Source organism: Orycteropus afer, unplaced genomic scaffold, assembly GCF_000298275.1.
Source record: "Orycteropus afer afer isolate SDZICR_OR568_19922 unplaced genomic scaffold, OryAfe1.0 scaffold00403, whole genome shotgun sequence".
NCBI lineage: Eukaryota > Metazoa > Chordata > Mammalia > Tubulidentata > Orycteropodidae > Orycteropus > Orycteropus afer.
In genome coordinates this window covers 1,021,613-1,042,172 of record NW_006921990.1, presented here as the reverse complement: position 1 = coordinate 1,042,172, position 20,560 = coordinate 1,021,613, and the positions used below count along the sequence as shown (strand labels likewise).

Below are 20,560 nucleotides of genomic sequence, written 5' to 3'. Positions count from 1 at the left end.
TGAGTGATGGAGAGTGGGAAATTGAAATTGACCCTGATGTTTCTGCTATCTGTGGAGATAATGAATGAGGACAGTGGAGCAGGATGTCTCTGGAGAAGCTGATATATTTAATATTTGTATCTAAATAAGTGTAAAAAATCACTTTGCATTTTTATTTTAGTTTTCAACATGTATACACATCTTGTCTTCCTAAAGAGATTACAAATATTTGTTGAATGAATGTAGGCAAGTGTTTGTGTTAAGAGAAACCACATTCAAATACACATTAGAGGAAGATGTGCGGTTGAAAGCACTCTCTAAAGAAAATTATAGGGAAATAGTATTGTTTTAGTGAAAAGGTAAAAAAGAAATAGGAATGAGGTAGACTGAAGAATGGCTTTGTAGGGCATGGTCAGGAGTTGAATTGACAGGTAAGTGTCTGGAAATTTTATGGTCAGTGTTGAGGTAACTCTTGTGGTTACATAGTAACATTTATTTTCTGTATTTTTCATTTGGTACTTAGCATATGTTACTTTGTATTGGTGTGTGTGTGTGTGTGTGTGTGTGTGTGAGCTTTTCAGGCAAAGACTCATAACTTCATTGTCACCAACCATGGTTTTGTTCACATCCTGGGCTCTATGGGCATTTTCTGATTGTTTATTTATAGACAAGAGTCTCTTAGACAAGAATAGTGGTGAGTAACCTTGTATTCATGAGGTATAATTCAGGATAAAGTATTCACAGTTTTGTTGAGTCCCTTGGGAATTTTAGCAATTAGATTATGTCCACAGAAGAAATAAAGTATATTGCTAAAAAAACGTGGGCACTGGAGCAAGACAGCCTGGGTTTGAAGTCTAACTTTCTATCTGTGTGCCTTGATTTCAACTCTATGTACTTTGGTTTTGTCATGTATGAAGGAAGTAATGATAATTCTTATCTCATAAGGCTTTGTAGGGATCAAATTAATTAACGCTTGTCAATCACTAATCACAGGGCCTGGCACATGGCAAACATTCACTACGTGTTAAGTATTACTAGTATATTCCACTGTTAGTGCCAATAAGAAAGGTGGCTCTACTTTTCAAAACATTTCCAGGACATTTTAAAGAAGTAACAATGCAGAGGGAGCTTTCTAAGCTGTCATATTGTACTTTGTGCACAGCGTGTGAGGCCATAGGCCAGGTCACATGTTGCACAATCCCAGAGGCCACATGGTGTCTCAGCCTGCACTGCCATAGGCCATTGGCCTAGATTCACACAGTAGGTTTTGCTTGCATTCCTATTTCATCCTTAAATCAACCCATCTATGATAATGAAAATCCTTACAACTGGACCAATAAGCAGCATCATGATAAATTGAGAAAAGATCGAAGTTGTCAAAGATTTCGTATTACTTGGATCCACTTTCAACACCAGTGGAAGCAGCTGTCAAGACATCAGCTGATGTATTACACTGGGCAAATCTGCTGCAAAAGACTGTGCTGAGGAGCAAAGATGTCTCCTTGAAGACTAAGGTGGGCCTAACCCAAGCCATGGTATATCCAATCACCTCATATGCATGTGAGAGCTGGACATTGAATAAGGAAGACTGAAGAAGAGTTGATGCTTTTGAGTTGTGGTGTTGGTGAAGAATATTGGAAGTACTGCGGGCTTCCAGAAGAACTAACAAATTGTCCTGGAAGAAGTGCAGCTGGTATGCTCCTTGGAAGTGAGAATGTCCAGACTTCATCTCACCTACTTTGGTCTTGTTGTCAGAAGGGATCATTCTCTGGAGAAGGATATCAAGAATATCATGGAGGTTCAGTGAAAAACGGAAAGGCCCTCAATGAGATGGATTGGCACAGTGGCTGCAATCATGAGCTCAGGCATGGCAAGGATTGTGAGGTTGGCACCCGACCAAGCAGTGTTTCGTTCTGTTGTACATGGGGTCACTATGAGTTGGAGCTGACTCAATGGCACCTAACAACAACAACATGATAAGGGGAAGTCTGTGGGTGGTACAAATGGTTAACATGCTTGGCTGCTAACCAAAAGGTTGGAAGTTCAAGTATACACAGAGGTTGTCCATCAACTGTGGAATGGATAACCAAACTATGGTATATACATACAATGGTACACTGTGCAATGGTAAAGAATAATGTAGAATCTGCAAAACAACCCATAACGTGGATGAACTTGGAGGACATTATGTTGAGTGAAATAAGTCAATCACAAAAGGACAAATATTGTATTAGTCTGTTATTGTAAAAGTCAAGGAAATGTTTATCTATGGAAGGAAATTTTCTTTGTTGGTTACCAGGGGTGGAAGGGTAGGGTAGGGACCACTGTTAGATAGATAGAGATAAGTATTGATTTGGGTGAAGAGAAGGGCAATGTACCAAATGTGAGTGATCAATATGGTGGCATTGAGGAAGAGAAAGATATAGAGAGGTCCATGGGAGGTACAGACAGCAAAGATGAACCCTTTTGCTCATACAGTACTGTGATGTCAGTGAAGGCAAACATGGGTATATGGGTGGATAGATGAGTGGACAGGCTGAACTAGTAGGTATGTCTACAAAGCGGGGAGCGTACCCAAGAACATGTATAGTGTTGGCAGGCAATTGTCCTATAAGTTTATGTGTATGATCTGAATTCCCAGGTGTATAGTAGAGCTGACAAGGGGCAAGGTTGTGGTCACTGCTTGGTCACAGCCAGCTACCCAGAGGGACCGAGTAGTTGATCCTGTGGGCTCGGGACCATAGTCGCAGGGGACATCAAGCTCAATTGGCATAACATACTACACAAAACATTGTTCTACCTCCTACTTTGGCAAGTAGCAACTGGTATCTTAAAAGCTAGCAAGTTGCCATCTAGATGCAATGATGGGTCTCTCCTCACCCAGGGCAAAGAAGAATGAAGAAAACCAAAATTCATGGAAACGATTAGTCCTGGCGACTGGTACACCATCCGATCTGCAGCCTGTACAACTATGAGACCAGAAGAACTAGATGGTGTCCGGCTACCACTGTCAACCACTTGGAGGGCAATCTATGTAGGAGATCCTGGATAGAGAGGGAGAACAATGTGGAACAAAACTCAAAATCATTTGGAGAAAAAGAAAGGGGGGGGGGGACCAGATTTGCTGGTCCAATAGAGCTTGGTGGAACTACTGAGACTATGGCCGTTAGCTGCCCTTCAGGTCTGGAATTGAACCCACACTTATGGTTTCCAGACAAATGAAAGACAGGCATATGAGTTGAACATTTACCTGAGGTAGATATTCTCCTTGGAGAGAACAATCATGGGAGAAAGAAGGGCTGCTTATGCACAGGGAGACAGCTCAGGGGGCAGGAGTGCATAGAGGGATGGACACAGGGAAGAGGTAACTATCGGGAGGAAATGGGAGGGGAGCTGTTGCATTGTGGTAAACTGTGGTCAATGTCATGAGACAAAGTGTATGTGAACTGCTGTATGGAAAGTGAATTTGCTCTGTAAATTTTCACCCAAATCACAATTAAAAAAAAAAAAAGTATATACAGAGGTGCCTCGGAAGAAATGCTTGGCAACTGACTTCTGAAAAATTAGCCATTGAAAACCTTATGAAGCCCAGTTCCACTCTGACGCGCATAGGGTTGCCATGAATCCAAACCAGCTTAATGCAATTGGTATTTGTGTATGTGTGTGTGTGTTTGTGAGGGTATGATAATGAAGGAGCAACTGAGGTCCAAAACAAGAGGTCATGCATAACACTCGCTATAGAACTATTTTTTCTTTTTTGGCATTAGTTCATTTCGTTCAAAGCAACCTTTATTGAGCACCTAATGGGTGCCAACCCTTAGGAATAGAGAGATGAAATATTTCCTTCTGTCACCAGGGTCTCCTCTGCATAGGATATTTGTGCCTTAGTCTGGGCCTGACAGTGTGAGGGGGTTGATATAGCTGCTCCTTCCCTTCCCATGTGCTCACTTCCTGAGTGCTCATTGCACTGGGCTGACTTCAGATCCTGTGAGGCCCCAGCGGGAGGCTAAAGTGCTGACCTTTTCTAGGAGGTGTACACAGGCGTCTGCAGAAAAGTGATTATGACAAGCTTAGTGTCAGCAGCTATGGTCAGCTTGAAGATAACCCATCCCTACCCACCTCCTCCTGCTCCCTTCTACTCATCATGCCATACCTTCTCCCTGAAACTCACAGTCTCTTTGTTCCTTTGGAAGACTGAGTTTTAAATTAGGCCTTGAGCCAAGATGAAACTAGGTGGCTGAATGTAGTTTGGAACCTGTAGCCTCAGGTTGCTTGTCAATATTCTGAATGTCCTCCAATTTCTCTTCTAGCTGTAGCATTCTTTGATTCCATGATAATTGTTTAGGACTTATTAAAGTTTAGGCAGTATTACTATCAATTTTTATTATGCAATATTTATTTTCTATATGTTTATTATGATTTCCATAGAGAAGATTTTGTTGTTTTAGGGGAGAAATCTGTTTCATGTTCTTAAAGAAGACATTTGTTTCAAGCTTAATGTACGATAAGACTTCATTTGGCCCATTTTTGCTGATTAATGTCTGCTCTCTTCTTCCTCCCAACCACAGTTTGGGGATATGGATTCCTGTCAGTGACAATTATTAATCTCGCATCTCTTCTTGGACTGGTTTTGACTCCCTTGATAAAGAAATCTTATTTCCCTAAGATTTTGACCTATTTTGTGGGGCTGGCTATTGGAACTCTGTTTTCAAATGCTATTTTCCAACTTATTCCGGAGGTAAGGATGTTGGCTATTTGTTTCTGTGAAAAAAATTTTTTTTTAATGCTACTACTTTGCATGTTTTTAGCCTCCATAATTCTCATAGCATTTTATGATCTGGTTTATAGTGTTTTGAATAAGAGAATGCTGAATCACAGCAAATATAATAGCTTGTCCCAAAGCTGCAGTGGATTTAAGTGTTAGAGACAAAATTAACATTCTAGAAGGCTGGCCACCAGTACGTGCTCAGACGGCTCTGGGACACCTCTGAGGGCCTTAAAACTTCATTCTGCCTTGCATTTGGCAAATTTAATTTTCTATGCACTGTCACATTATTTATTTATTTATTTTCTAAAAAGGATACAATGTCAAATTTACTGACAACATATCACAAAAGTCTCTCATATATATCACTTTGAAGACTGAAAGATAAAGCACAATTCACAAATATGTTCTTTTCCTTTTTTTCTTTAACTGAGGGAAAAATCAATATAGAACCAGTAAGTAAATAGCAACTTATTATTTTTCCCTTTGATAAAATGTATTAATGATTGGATATGGACTATAGTACACTATTCAGTTAATACATATAAAGCAAATAATATGTGTGTTGTATTCAAACTCTATATGGTGGTCTTCTATTCAAGGAAGAGAAACAGAGGAAGGAGAATAAGTGAGAAGAAAAGAGATGGAAGGTTGATAAGGAGAATAAAGAGAAAGAGATATTAATAGTTTGACTGCTAACCAGAAGGCTGGCAGTTGAAACCCACCAGCCACTCCTCAGAAGGAAGGTTGGGCAATCTACTTCCATAGTGATACTGCCTTGGAAACCCAAGGAGGGGTCAGCATGAGTCAGATACGACTCAATAGCAATGGGTTTGGTTTGGTTTTTTTTATCAAGGGGAACTTGATATATATACTCATGGAACTTTATCTCCCACTCCCACATGCACACAAAAAGATGGAGAGACAAGCCCTAAACAAAGAGAAAATAATATTTTGAAATGGAAGTACCAACATCATCTCATAATTTTTAGACAATTATCACTAAAACCTGTTTCAGTTTTCACAGGTTTGTACACAAGTGAGTATTCACTTTTTTAGGCATGACCCTTATTACTTGGTGCAGAAAGGACCTAGGAGAACATCTGCTTCAAACCCTTAATTTTAGAAATGAAAAGTAATTGAAGTCTAGGAGTTTAAATAACTTGATCAGAGTCATACAATCAGCTAGTAACAAAGCTGTGATTATTCCACAGATTTGTCTGATTTAAAAAAAAAATGTTATGTATAATATAAAGAACTCTTATGGTGTAGTGCCTAAGGCATTTGACTGCTAACCAGATAGTTGGCAGTTCAAACCAATCAGCCACTCCACAGAAGGAAAACGGGGCAATCTACTTCCATAAAGATTTACTGTCTCGGAAACCCAGTGGGGGTTGCTGTGTGTTAGAATCAGGTAGATGGCAGTGGGTTTTTTTTTTTGGAATGTACAATATACATATAAAGTATTTAATATAATTACATATTTGCCATTATATATGTGTATCTTGTGGGTCAAATTAAATTGATAATTGTATATGTACTAGAGATTCTGCACCTATGCTTTTGAGGTTTACTATTTTTTTGCAAATATCTACAAGAAAAATAAGAAACCCTATGCCTTTTTGTGATAATTAAAGAATAATGGAAGTGATTGGAGAATTACGTAAGCACTAAAGAACTCTCTTGACATAATTCTCAAATTTCCATGCAGAGTTCTTTCTTTTCTTTTTTGGCAAATTTCTTTCATTTTTGTTATTTCATGTAATTTTCATAGCATCTATGTTGAATATATGTGATAGACACTTACATTGCATAAATAAGGACAGAGAAGTCACTCAAATGAAGATGTGGCTGTGAGATCTTACTGGAAGTAGACATAGAACAAGAACCCAAGCATCCTCTACACTAGACTGCTGTTCTGAGGGGAGACTTAGAAGGTGTGGGATGGTCGAAAGCTGTAGCTTTTCATATATTATTCTCTTCTCCTGTTTATTTATTTATATTAAATTTATGTTTCTTGTCTGTTCTTTATAATCTCAAGCTCTCTTACCCTTTTATCCTGTAAACAATGGATTAAGTTCATTCTTACTGTGTTTGTGTATGTCTGTGCATATCTGATACAATTTCAAATCTTCTTTTTAATTCTTGTGTCCAGTCCTTGATATGTTTATGTCCTTAGGATTTATCAGGATCCATTAGGTATAAGAAGACCTATCCCAGGAAATTGGTAACCCAAATGGCTTGCCATATTTACTTTAAAAATTGGACTCTGGATATGAAGGACAAATGCATTATTTTTGGAGAAAGTTAGTCATCAAGATCTCATTTATCTTCATTATCTGGACCTAATCCTATCTTCTGAAGATGGGAATCATGCTGCTTATTTATCGATAAAACTTTACTTTCAAGGCAAATATTGCTGTAGGTATTATTACTAGGAAACTGCACATTTCTTCGGTGGCTTTATTTCATGAGACATTCTTTGTTTACAAGGTCCATAGCTACGTTTTACAGTTTTGTTATTCAGTTTCAGAGTTTTTGTCTTGTGGTTTTGGCAGAGAAATCCTCAATGTCACCTGGCTTAGCACTTTGGTGAAAATATATGCTGAGAAAATATGGTACTATTTTCCAGAAATCAAGTTAAATTATTTGGTTTTACCTGAATTACTTTTTTTTTTTTTCTTCCTTCAGGCATTTGGATTCAATCCCAAAACTGACAACTATGTTGAGAAAGCAGCTGCTGTGTTTGGTGGATTTTACTTACTTTTCTTTGTTGAAAGGATGCTTAAGATGTTATTGAAGACATATGGTCAAGTAAATACATTTGATATTTTACTAACAAAAAGTTACCTTATATAGGCAGGTAAAGGCATGGATTTTATTCTTAGAATTGTGTGAAAGATCCAGTTATTAAGATCTGTGAATGTAAGAAGAAAGAAAAGAGTAAATATATTGACAAGTAGGGAAGAAATACTTGGTTCATAGTGTAGAATTTAAGGAAGTACTAGCAACTTAATGCCAAATTACAGATGCACATATTCATCAAAGTAAGAAAGTTAACATGATAAAAGATTCAACAGAACCTAATAAATGAGAATATATTTAAAGGAAGAGAAATTTTTTAAATCTAAAAAGGTTACATTGAATACATATAGAATGAACAAAAACTTCCTCTCACAAATAAGGAGTAAACTATTGTTTATATGAACCTTCATTTGTTTTGTTGTTGTTTCTATAACTTCTGGTTCCTTTTTCCCTCCCTCCGCATAGAATGATCATACCCACTTTGCAAATGATGACTTTGGTCCTTCTCGAGAAAAAACATGTCAACCCAAAACGTTACCTGCTATCAATGGTGTGACATGCTATGCAAATCCTGCTGTCACAGAACCTAATGGGCACATACATTTTGACAATGTCAATGTAGTATCTCTACAGGTATGCTGATTCCATTTTTTTTCTTTATTATATTACGTGCTTTATATTATGTAAAAATTGTTATAAATGCAGCCAAACCAAAATTTTATACATTTAAATATATATCAGGCTTATTTCTGTATATTTGAGGTAAATTGAATGTTAATCTGCACAATTTTCCCACTTTCCCTCTGATATGTTCACTTTAAACAAGTGAGTTAAGCAAGAAACTGTTGATTGCTGGGCCTGAGGCTTCATTATTTTCTAAGAATATTTAACTATAGAAGATTATCTCACTTAGATTTATACAGTGATATGCAGCAGAATTGATTCATAACGTTTCTCATATTTTGCTGTTCCTTCAGTATCCAAAATACTTTTAGATGATTTTGAAACTACAAGAAGAAAGAAGATTTGCAACGCCTTGAAATTGTGTCCAATAATAGATTTAGCATTTATATCCCCATTTTCTAAATAACATTAACAAGTACCATTCTTTGAACAAATATTATATGCCAGGTAATATGCTAGGAGGAGCTCTAGTGGCACGGTAGTTAAAATACTTGGCTGCTAACCAAAATGTTGATGGTTCGAACCCACCAGCTGCTCCTTGGGAGAAAGATGTGACTGTCTACTACCGTATGATTTATAGCCTTGGAAACCTATGGGGCCCTTCTACTGTGTCCTATAGGGTTGCTATCAATTAGACGACCCAGTGGCCATGGGTTCTCTTTTTGGTTTAATATGTTAAGCATTTAATTATTTTATCTCATTTACTGTTTTATAACAACTATTTTAAACAGGAATTCTTTTCTGTGTATTATAACTATTTGGGATTTAAGTGATGGAAATCAAACTTAAATTCTCTACCAAAAACAGATTTATTGGAAAGATACTGAGTGTCTGATAAAACAGGCAAACCAGAGGCATAGCAAGAACTGAGGAGCCATTGGAACCATTAAGATGCATTCTGCTTCTCCTTCCTGGGTCTTAGCATCATTCTTTTCTTTCGCTGTGGACTGACTCATTCCATAAGCATTCCCACTAGAAATCTCTGAGATTTATGTCTTATAATTTCAGTCACTAGAAGGAAATTGACCTGACTCTTTTCAGTACTAAATCCAAAATTTCTCAGAATTGTCTTCCTGACCTTGCTTGAATTAAGTGTCCATTTCTTGAGAAATCGTAAGTGCTTAGAAGGTTGGGCTTCTTGTATGGCTCTCAAGGGAGTAAGGATGGAGAAGAGGAGTGGCTCTTAAAAAAGAGGTACCAGAATGATAGTCTTCTGTGTCTGCAACAATGCCCATTTGACAGATGAAGAAAGTATAGCTTTAAATTTAAAATAACTTCTACAAGGTTACTCTGTTAGTAAATGGCAGAACCATAAGTTATGAAGTTAAACACAACACATAAGAGGAAAATTAAAAATAAAATCAAAAGGAAAGCTAGTTTTTTTTTTTTAAAGTGGAAAACAAGTCATGGTAAATGATCATGGTCTGAGTTTCTTTCAGGAAAGAAAACATAACTGGTCATATAATTCTTCCCACCTGATTGAGGAATTTATTTTATATAATGTAATGAATGGTGCTTTCAGCCAGGATTTTACAAAGAATATGGAAGTATTGAATTGAGAAATTCTCTCAAACAGAGAATTTCTTATAATAATTTCAGCTAATTTTTAAAAAAAATACTCATTATGTATTAATGGCTTTGCCTACTACTTTAGATGAATTACTTCATTTGATCCTCATAATAGTAGGATAGTAGTAGTCCCCTACTACTATCTGGTAGCATAGTGCCTAAGGCACTTGACTGCTAACCAGAAGGCTGGTGGTTCAAACCCACCAGCCACTCCTCAGAAGGAAGATGGGGCAATCTACTTCCATAGTGATACTGCCTCAGAAACCCAAGAAGGGGTCGCTATGAGTTGGGTCCAACTCCACGGCACATAACAACAACAACTGTTATGATTAGGAGATTGTGGCTTAGAGAGTAACAGACCTAAGGACACATACATAGATCATAAGTGGAGAAGCTGGGGTTCACACTGAGGTCATCTAATGCTGTAGTCTGTGCTCTTAGTTTGCTCTATTGCTTTCCACATGTCACTGCTCTATTAGAAAAAAGATAACAGTATTAAATCTTAATATGATAATGATTTATTTTTATAAGGAGGAAGATTTGGCCAAAAGACATTGCTTTCTGATGATACAATTTAATACAGGGACATAGAAGCAAGAACCTAGAGAATGATAGTTAAAAACAACCAAACTCACTGCTATTGAGTTGAAACCAACTCATAGTGACACCTCCTTGGGTTTCCAAGGAGGTATCACTACGGAAGTAGATTGCCCAACCTTCCTTCCAAGGAGTGGCTGGTGGGTTTGAACCACCAGTCTTCTGGTTAGCAGTCCAGTGCCTTAGGCACTATGCTACCAGAGCTCCTTATGCTACCAGAGCTCCTAGTTAAAAACAGTCCTTACATTATGTATCAAAATTCTAGTTGCCTTATGCAAGATTTTGGGAGAAACTGGAGCATAGTAAAGTCATGATTGAATTTGCTGACAAGTGACTCAAGAAGTGTCAATCAACTATGTTACTGATTTGAACATTGATTAATAATTCTTTAGATACTAGATTTGCTATGGCCAGAAGGCATGTTTACAGTAAATCTAAGCATCATGACAAAGATGAACTTCTACACATGACTCTCTTTTCTATAATTTAGAAATATCAATCAAGAGTCCATTCTTATTCCACTCTTGGCAGTACTACTAGAGTATAGGCTTTCATTAATTTAGTCAACAGGTATTTATTAATTACCTGCTATATGTCAGGCATTGTCCTTGGCAATGGTAATTTAGAAGCAAACATTATCATGGAGCTTACAGTTTATTTGGCAGAAACAGAAATATAGAAAAAAGTAAAACAAGAAATTATTAAGTACCAATAAATAGTTTGATGAAAATAAAATGGGGTGATGTGAGAATGACTTGTGGGGGCTTTTCTTGATTGGTTGGTGAATAAACATCTCCCAAGAGGTCAGCCGAGAAGTGAGTGATGAGAAAGAGCCAGCCACGAAAATACTTGCCACAGGTCACATTCCAAGGAACTGGAAGCAAAATGGTGTTAGACTTCCTAACACCAACACAGAAGCTCTGGTGGCATAGTGCCTAAGGCATTTGACTGCTAACCAGCCCACCAGCCATTCCTTGGAAGGAAGGTTGGGCAATCTACTTCCGTAGTGATAACCATCTCAGAAACCCAAGGAGGGGTCACTATGAGTCGGATCTCACTTGACAGCAGTAAGTTTGGTTTGATTTTTGGAACACCAACACTGGAGACCAGTGGCATAATTCCTTCAATATTCTGAATGGAAACAATTTTAGAAGGGTACATCTAGGTAAACCATCAATCTAGTGAGAGGGAAGAATGAAGCTAGGATTCTGGGAGTAACTGGATTAAGAAGTCCAGCTGAAGAAATCAAGAAGGTGAGTGGTAGAATGATAGCCATCCAACAGGCTTGGAGATAAGCCATCCAAATAACCCTGAAACTAATTTCTTATGGAGAAACTCTTGGCTAAAGGTATAATCTCTAATGAAGAGAGATTCAAAAGAATTGAGCAACATACTGCGATTTTCAGGGTTTTTTTAAATGTATAAAAAATGTGAAAAAGGTGGAACTTAAATACTATGAGTCTAAAAAAAACCAGACTAAACTCAGTGCTGTCAAGTCAGATCTGACTCATAGCGACCCCTCCTTGGGTTTCCAAGGTGTTATCACTACGGGAAGTAGATCGCCCAATCTTCTTTCTGAGGATGGCTGGTGGGTTTGAACCACCAGCTTTCTGGTTAGCAGTCAAATGCCTTAGGCACTACACTACTAGAGCTCCTACTATGAATCTAGACATTGTTTTAAAAGACAGTGGATATTACAATATAATAATAATACAATATAAGTGACTGATTTTAATATTAATGAAAGATGTTTTCTAAATTTCTTACGATAAAAATAATTCAACCTCAGGGTGACCTCATTACAATGATAGAATATGATATGTAAAATTTATTGTTCATTGCTGAACCCAGGTATTGCTTTAAGAATTTTATTGACAATTCCATTTGCTATTGCCTCAACAGACTAAAATTTCTCCAAATTGAAAATAATCTGAAACTACTTAAGAAAGTTGAGCTAAGAAAAGTGTGTAATTTGGCATTACTATTACCATTAATATCATAATCTACCATTATTATTATAATCAAGATTATAATAGTGTAATTCTTGATTTAGCTGAAATTGAAGAACAAAAGAAATGTCATAGAATAATTAAAATATTTAACTTAAGGTTGTCTTTATTATTATAATTTGTTATATATGTTTTGTATATTTTTACCCATCATAAAATATTCAGTTGTACAATAATTAAATTTAACAACCTTTGTGTTTTGTCTGTTGTGGTAGTTAAGATGTGTGTCAGCTTGGCTGGGCCTGGTTTTGAGTGGTTGGGTACCTGGGTGTAGTTATTTCCCATGATGAGACTAGTAATCAGCTCCATGGTGGAATCTGCTGGGGCAGCTGAGTAACTGCCTTTAGGATGTGGTCTGCTTCCAGTATGTAAGAAGCAGCTTTGAGGAGGGTCTCTACCTTTTGGCATGCTTGAATCCTTCATGTAGCCAAGTTGTCATTCATCTGGCTGTCTTGTCTGCTGATCTTGAGAATGTTAATGGACTTGAATTAGTAGCCTGCTGTGTTGCTTTATAATCTTGGGCCTGTGCCATTTTACTTGTTGACCTTTGGTTTGCCAGACTCAGTCATCAGCAGCTACCTGAGTGAAGAGATGCCACCAGCTCCAGGCTGGGAGCAAGAGGTAGAGCTGAAGCCCAAAGTCGAGGTTGAGGGGCTTTCACCCAGCCTCTGGAGCCGGCACTTTGACCTTGGACTTCTAGCCTCCTAAATTGTAAGAGAATAAACTCCTGTTTGTTAAAGCCATCCCATTTGTGGTACTTTCTGTTAGAGCAGCACTAGAGTTAACCAAAACATCTGTATTCAGTTATCTAAAAATCATAACTTTATGTATATTCTTAAAAATATCGTTATGAAGACAGGAGGATAGAATATGTTTTATTTAATGATTTGTTAGTTTTATTATAACTTTGAAATACTTAGACAAATGATGAAAGGCCCTTGTTCCAGATGCAGTAAATTTTAAGGCTCAGTAGTCCATGTAGTTAGTGGTGGGGGTGGTGGTGGTATGTGTGTGGACATTTTGGGGGAAAGGTGGGTAGTAAAGGAGGAGTAAGAAGGTAGGTATGGAGGAAAGGAAAGGGGGCCTCAGAATTCCGTTTCTCCAGTTATTGCCACTAGGTATTGTTTTTACATCTTACGTCCTTGGGACCTGTGCTAGCTCTTCAGGACCACTAGAGGGCCCATCTAGCTCATTCCTCCACCAGTCCATTATCTGTGTCTCTTTCTCGACAAAATTTCTTGTGCTTCCATTTAAGAATAGATCCTAATAATATAAAGTAATATGCTCTGCCTCCTTTTCTAGTAAATAATAATTAAAATCAGCCATTTTAAGAGGCTGACCTGTGAATTTTACTGTTGAAAATTGAGGTGGAATGAAGTGGAATTTAGCTGCAAAATGTTTGGGAGAATTACTTTGTTGATAATTGATATGAAGTGATTAAAAATATAAAGATAACAATTGTGAAGTGTTTGAGTCCTTGTGATAATTCAACATATTTTAAATATGCTTAATTCATTCAACAAGTAGTCATAGAGTACCTAATATGTATTTGGCACTATTCTAGGCATTGGGGATACATTAATAGGACAGAACACACAAAATTTCTACCTTTCCATAATGTAGATGAAATATTATATGTTTTGCAGAGAATACTCGAAAGCACTTATTTCTTTAGAAAGAATGATATTTCAAAAAACTGACTGGAAACTCTATTATATGTGTGAGGATTGTCTACTGGTCTTTTTTTATGAGTGGTTGGTTTCTCCACACTTTCTTTCTGGGAAGGGTGCAGTATTTCACTGGCTGCCCGTGTTTGAAAGTGCACTGAAAGGAGAAGGGAACTGGGCCCCTATGACTATATTGACTTTATCCCTCCATCTTCAGCACTGCAGTTCCCTGCTGTCTTTAGTTTGCTTTAAGTTCCTGAGTTGAGGGCCTGCCGGGTTCAATGTCTCCAAAAAGTAAATTTCCAGTCATCATCAACAATGGTGGTTGCCTTGTTGCATTGCGATCAAGGATCTGAGTTCTAATTGTTACCTAAATGCTTGCAATAATTTTCTTTTTTAGGTCTACTCTTTATCTTCTACCTTTAGAGGTACTTCTTCTTGTTGTTGTTGTTCTGTGCCATCGAGTTGGACCTGACTCATAGTGACCCCTCCTTGGAAATCTGAGGCACTATCATTATGGAAGTAGATTGCCCAACCTTCCTTCTGAGGAGTGGCTGGTGGGTTTGAACCTCTAGCCTTCTGGTTACCGGTCAAGTGCCTTAGGCTCTACGCTGGTACCTCTAATTCCTGAACCTTTGTACAAATGTGTTAATCTTTCTCACATCCTCTTCCAGTTGTCCTTTATTTTTTCTGAGTGTCTCCTTCCCGTGTTTACAAGCATGCTCCAGTCAGTTAGAACTCATCCTCCTCTATTCACCTTCAAAAAGACATATCTCATTGCTGTCATATCATCTCTCATTCTTTTGGTACTTGTGGCTTCATGACTTTTTTATTCCTTTATTTTATGGAATTTCAGCAGGGAGTAGAGGTTAATATGTGTGTCCACACTGCCATATTTCATCAGAAGCCTATTTATAAGTTCTAATCATATAGTTTATGAACATCAAAAGATTTAAAAACAAATCATTTCTTTTCCTTTAGGTTGTTAGTTAACAAGTAATTTCAAATGATAGAAGTAATCAGATGATATGTTTTTGTTGTCAGGTGCCCTCAAGTCAGTTCTAATTCAGAGCAAACCTATGTACAACAGAATGAAACACTGCCTGGTCCTGCACCATTCTACAACATTTGCTGTGTTTGAGCCCATCACTGCAGCCCCTGTGTCAAAACATCTCATTGAAGGTCTTCACCATTTTCACTGACCCTTTACTTTAACCAGCAAGACATCCTTCTCCAAGGACTGGCCCCTTCTGACAACATGACCCACATATGTGAGATGAAGTCTGGCCATCTTAGGAGCATTCAGATTGTACTTTTTTCAAGACAGATTTGTCCGTTCTTCTGGCAGTTCATAGTATTTTCAATGTTTCTTGCCAACATCACAATTCAAATGCATCAATTCTCCTTCTGTCGTCCTTATTCATTGTCCAGCTTTCACATGCATCTGAAGCTTTTGAAAATACCGTGGTTCGGGTCAGGTGCACCTTAGTCTTGAAAGTGACGTCTTTGCTCTTTAATGCTTTGAGAGGTCTTTTGCAGCAGATTTGCTCAGTGCAGTACATCATCTGATTTCTTGACAGCTGCTTCCAAGCCCATTGATTGTTGATCCCAGTAAAATGAAATCCCTTAGAACTTCAAACTTTTCTCCAGTTATCATCATGTTGCTTATTGGTGTAGTTGTGAGGATTTTTGTTTTCATGATGTTGAAGTATAATCCATGCTGAAGACTATAGTCTTTGATCTTTATCAGTAAGTACTTTAAGTCATCTTCACTCTCAGCAAGATAGGTTATGCCATCTGCATATCACACGTTGTTAATGATTCTCCCTCCAATCCTGATGCCACACCCTTCTTCATGTAGTCCACCATCTTAGATTATTTGCTCAGCATACAGATTGAATAAGTGTGGTGAAAGGATACTGCCCTGACATAAACCTTTCTTGATTTTAAACCTTTCAGTATCCCCTTCCTCTGTTTGAACAGATGCCTCTTGGTCTATGTACAGGTTCCTCACGAGTGCAATTAAGTGTTCTGGAATTCCCACTCTGGAACAATGTTACATATAATTTGTTATTATCCACATAGTCAAAATAACTTTGCATAGTAAGAAAACACAGATAAACATCTTTCTGGTATTATTTGCTTTTAGCCAAGAGCCATCCAACATCAGCAGTGACATTCCTCATTCCATATCCTCTTCTGAATTTGGATTGAATTTCTGGCAGTTTTCTGTTGATGTACTGATGCAGCCATTTTAAAATTATTTTCAGCAAAATTTTACTTGTGTGTGATATTAATGATATTATTAGATAATTTCCACATTCTGTAAGTAAGTAAAATTGTGTAAGGAATAGTTTTTATTGATCTTGATTGATGGATGCTTACAGAAAAGCTGGTTTAATTAGACGCAGCCCATGAAGCTAGATAATTATGAAGAGGAATTCTGGGTACATCTTGACTTTTTGGTTGTTGTTGGAATTTGCTGTTTTATTGGATCCAACTTCAACACTTTCTTACCCCCTACAGGCCATTCTATCTTGCTCTAGTCTATGCATTCTTAAAATTGTTAGAATGGGTGCTTGAAACTACATTGAATTCTGAGAGTAATCATGTTTTTACTCATCTCTAGTTAATATCTTTGCATATTTTCAAGTGTAACTGTTCAAAAATTTTTCATCACTTCAAAACATTCTCATTCCTGCTTTTCCTACTTTACTGAGGAGGCTGAGGTTGTTATTTGAAATCTCTGTGAACTTTGTTATCATTTGTTATTTCCTGAATACTGCTCTCCACTTTACCTTCTCTTTCAGGAAGAACTGTGTTCTTTCTCTTTTTCAAAGCCAATTTCTCTAAATGTCACCATATTTCCCACACCCACACCCACTTCCAATTATCCTTTATCTTTCTTGATCTCTCCTTCTCCCTGTGTCTACACAAGCATGTTCAAAACTTTTTTTTTCCTGACTCTGATACTTCCAAACATTTCTCAAAACTTCTTCCCTGCACTGTCCAGCTTCTCCAAAGACTAGCTAATACTGAAATACCACTCCGTGTCAGATGTTATCTTAAGTGCTTTACATCTACTAATTCATTTAGTCCTTATAGTCACAACCCTATGAAGTACATACAATTATTATCTCCATTTTACTTATGAGGAAACTGTTTTACAAAGAATTTAAGTAATTTACCCAAAGTCACACAGGTACTGAATAGAATTTAAACCTAGGCAGTCTGGGTCCTGAGTCCATGCTGATAACCATTATATTACTTTGTACTGTGTAGCGTAGTGTCTTAGGCATCTGACTACTAAGCAGAAAGTTGGCGGTTCAAACCCACTAGCCACTCTGCAGAAGGAAGACTGGGCCATCGACTTCTGTAAAGATTAACTTCCTCAGAAACCCAAAGGGGGTCGCTATGAGTTGGAATACACTCGATGGCAGTGAGTTTTTTTTTTTTGGGGGGGGGGCATACTGTGTCTCTTTTCCATTTGCTGACTAGTCTTTATGTTCTTCCTCTTATTCTTGATCACCCCCTCAAATAATCATACATAATTTTAAAAATCACTACCTTTTCTCTAAAAATTCTCTCTGGAATGATACAAGAGATTTTTACATAGCTTACTATATTCATAACCATCATACGCTTGTTTTCTTAGACATTCTTGTAGTTTAGTAAATATTTAAAGCTAAATTCTAGGAATATAAAGGCAGTTTTTTTTTTTTTTTTTTTTTTTTTTTTTTGTTGTTGTTGCAATCCATTCCCTTTCTCTTTAAATTATTCATTAGGTAGTTTCTGTGACACAATGCTATCCTTGTTCCACTGGCATTTTAGGTGATACTTTCCTGGTGTTTTCTCTGAATTTTCTTTTCCTTGCAGGGCAGCTGGGTGTGGAGGAAGGAGCAAGGACTTTGGAGTTACACAAACCAGTGTTCTTGTCTCAGCAAGAAAAAAAGAAAAAAAAACCTCCAACATGTTATCTCTGTAATTTTGGAAAAATTAATTCATATCTCTAAGCCTTTTATCGCTCATCTGTTAATGAAGAGTGAAAATGCATGACTTATGGAATTTTTGTGAAAGTTAATTTATTATGGGTTAAATACCTAACATTATGTCTAAGCATTGTAAGCATGTGATAAATACTAATTTCCCTCCCTCTTCCTTGATGGCAGTGAGGGTATTTTTTTTTCCCATTTACCAAATTTCTTTTCTTTTCCTTTAGATTTTATCCTAGTGATCTCATCAAACCCTATCATTTCCCTGGGAATAACTTATAGATCTATAGCCTTAATTATGTAAATAATTACTTAGAAGAGGATTTCTTGTAGTAAACCACAAAGGCTTTTGTATCGGTTTGTCTTGTGTATATTCCCACTAACATACAGTAGCACAATGAATGAATAAATATGTAGAATTCCAGGCTTTTCCCATCTCTATTTATTTATTTATTTATTTTTACCTCTATGCTTGCTTTTCCTGGAAACTAAAATTTAACTTTAAAACCTATAAGACATTTGGTAATAAAGACAACCTTCTCAGCAAGTTATGTACTCACTCCGCTCAGCTCTCAAGGTTACTGTCAGAAACTCCTGGTGTGGGTATTCCAAGTCCACAAAGTTCTGTGGGTTTTTTTTTCCCCCCTCCTCCTTTCTGCTGTTTTCTTTTGTATTGCTAGTGAGGTTTCCGCTTCTCTGTATCTTTGTCAGCTAGGCAGGTTTGTTTATTTTTCCCAGCTGTTTAATCTGCTCTTTTTCTTGGCCTCCACTAAATCTGGTACCTTTTCACCTCCTCAGCTGTTCAGAACTCCAGTGTCACTATTTCTATTTGCTACACCTAGTTTTTCAGGAATTAAGGTGCTAGAGGAAACAAATGTGGGCTACAGGTATGAAGCCATCTTCTGGAATCAGTGCCCAATTATTTTAGAAGTGAACTGGTCATGTGCTTCTTTCTAGTCTCTCTTAGTCTGAAGCTTTCCTGAAACCTGTCCACTGTGGATGACCCTGCTGATATTAGAAATAGTGATGGCATAGCTCCTGGCATCATAGCAAAACACAAGCCATTACAGTATGACAAACTGACAGATCAGTGGTGGAATCATAAGTACGTTATAGGTACTTAGGCTGTTGTTTCGTTCTGTTAAATCCATTTCAACTCAGAGAGACTCCATGTGACAGAGTGGAACTGCCGCATAGGGTTTTCTAGGCTGTAATCTTTACGGAATAGATCACCAAATGTTTCTCCCATGAAGCCACTGTGCATTTTCAAACTGTCAACCTTTTGGTTCACAGCTGAGCACTTAACCCTTGTGCCATCAGGGCTTCTCTTAGACATGTGAAAAATAGTTGTAGCATAGTGTGATAAGTGCTATTGTGGAGAGCATATTCTAGCTACTGTGTTGGGAAAGATGTAGCACAAGTTGGAGTAAGAAGTTTTGTTTTTGTTTATTTGATGCTGGTCAAGTAGTTCCCACACATAGTGATCCTATATATAACAGAACAAAACACTGCCTGGTCCTGCACCATCATCACAGTTGTTGCTATTCTTGAGTGCATTATTGCAGCCATTGTGTCTGTCTGTCTCACTGAAGGTCTTCCTCTTTTTCATTGACTCTCTACCAAGCATGATATCCTTCTCTAGGGAATGGTCCCTCCTGGTAACATGACCAAAGTACAAGAGATGAAGTCTTGCCATCCTTGCTTCAAGGAAGCTTTCTCTCTGTACTTCTTCCAAGACAAATTTGTTCATTCTTCTGGCAGTCCATAGTATATTCAGTATTCTTTGCCAACACCAATGGTGAGAAATGATATGGGTAAAGTTGCCATTGATGCTTTATTGACAAGATAATGCTTGCATAGATCTTTAAGGGGATAGGAAGTTGCTAGATAATATCAGATGAAGCAGAAATGTAATTAACTAACCTAGTGTTTTGGTTACCTAGTGATGCTCTAACAGAAATATACCACAAATGGATGGCCTTAACAAACAGGAGTTTATTTTCTTACAGTATGGAGGCTTTAAGTCCAAGTTTAAAGTGCCAGGCTCTAGGGGCTGGGTGAAAGCCCCTCAACCTTGGGTTTCAGCTCTGCCTCCTGATCCCAGCCCACTGAAGCTAGAGGCTTTTCTTCACTTAAACAGCTGCTGGCTGCTGAGACTGACAAGCCCAAGGCTGACAAGTAAAAAGGCACAGTCCCAATGTTACCAAAAAAACGTGGCAGGCTACTGATTCAAGTCCAGAAGAAGTTTCAAGACTGGCAGGGCTTGGCAGGCTATTGAACAATGACTCGGCTAAATGCAGGGTTCAAGCATGGTATAAGCTGGAGACCTTTCTCAAAGCTGCTGCTTATATACTGGAAGCAGACACATCCCTAAAGCAGCTACTCAGCTACTCCAGAAGATTCCACCATGGAATTGATTGCCAATTCTCACCATGGGGAATAAATACATCGAGCTGCCCAGCCACTCAACCAGGCCCAGCCAAGTTGACAACA

The 20,560-nt window shown here is 37.7% G+C and overlaps 1 protein-coding gene across 1 annotated transcript in view; it reads left to right on the top strand.

The window, feature by feature from the left end:
- The window catches only part of SLC39A8 (solute carrier family 39 member 8), an 81,971-nt gene that overhangs the window by 31,120 nt on the left and 30,291 nt on the right, over positions 1–20,560 (top strand). The window contains exons 3-5 of the mRNA XM_007953643.2: positions 4,548–4,717; positions 7,436–7,558; positions 8,015–8,182. Of these exons, the coding sequence (XP_007951834.1) occupies positions 4,548–4,717; positions 7,436–7,558; positions 8,015–8,182 (461 nt within the window). The remainder of the gene's footprint in view (positions 1–4,547; positions 4,718–7,435; positions 7,559–8,014; positions 8,183–20,560) is intronic.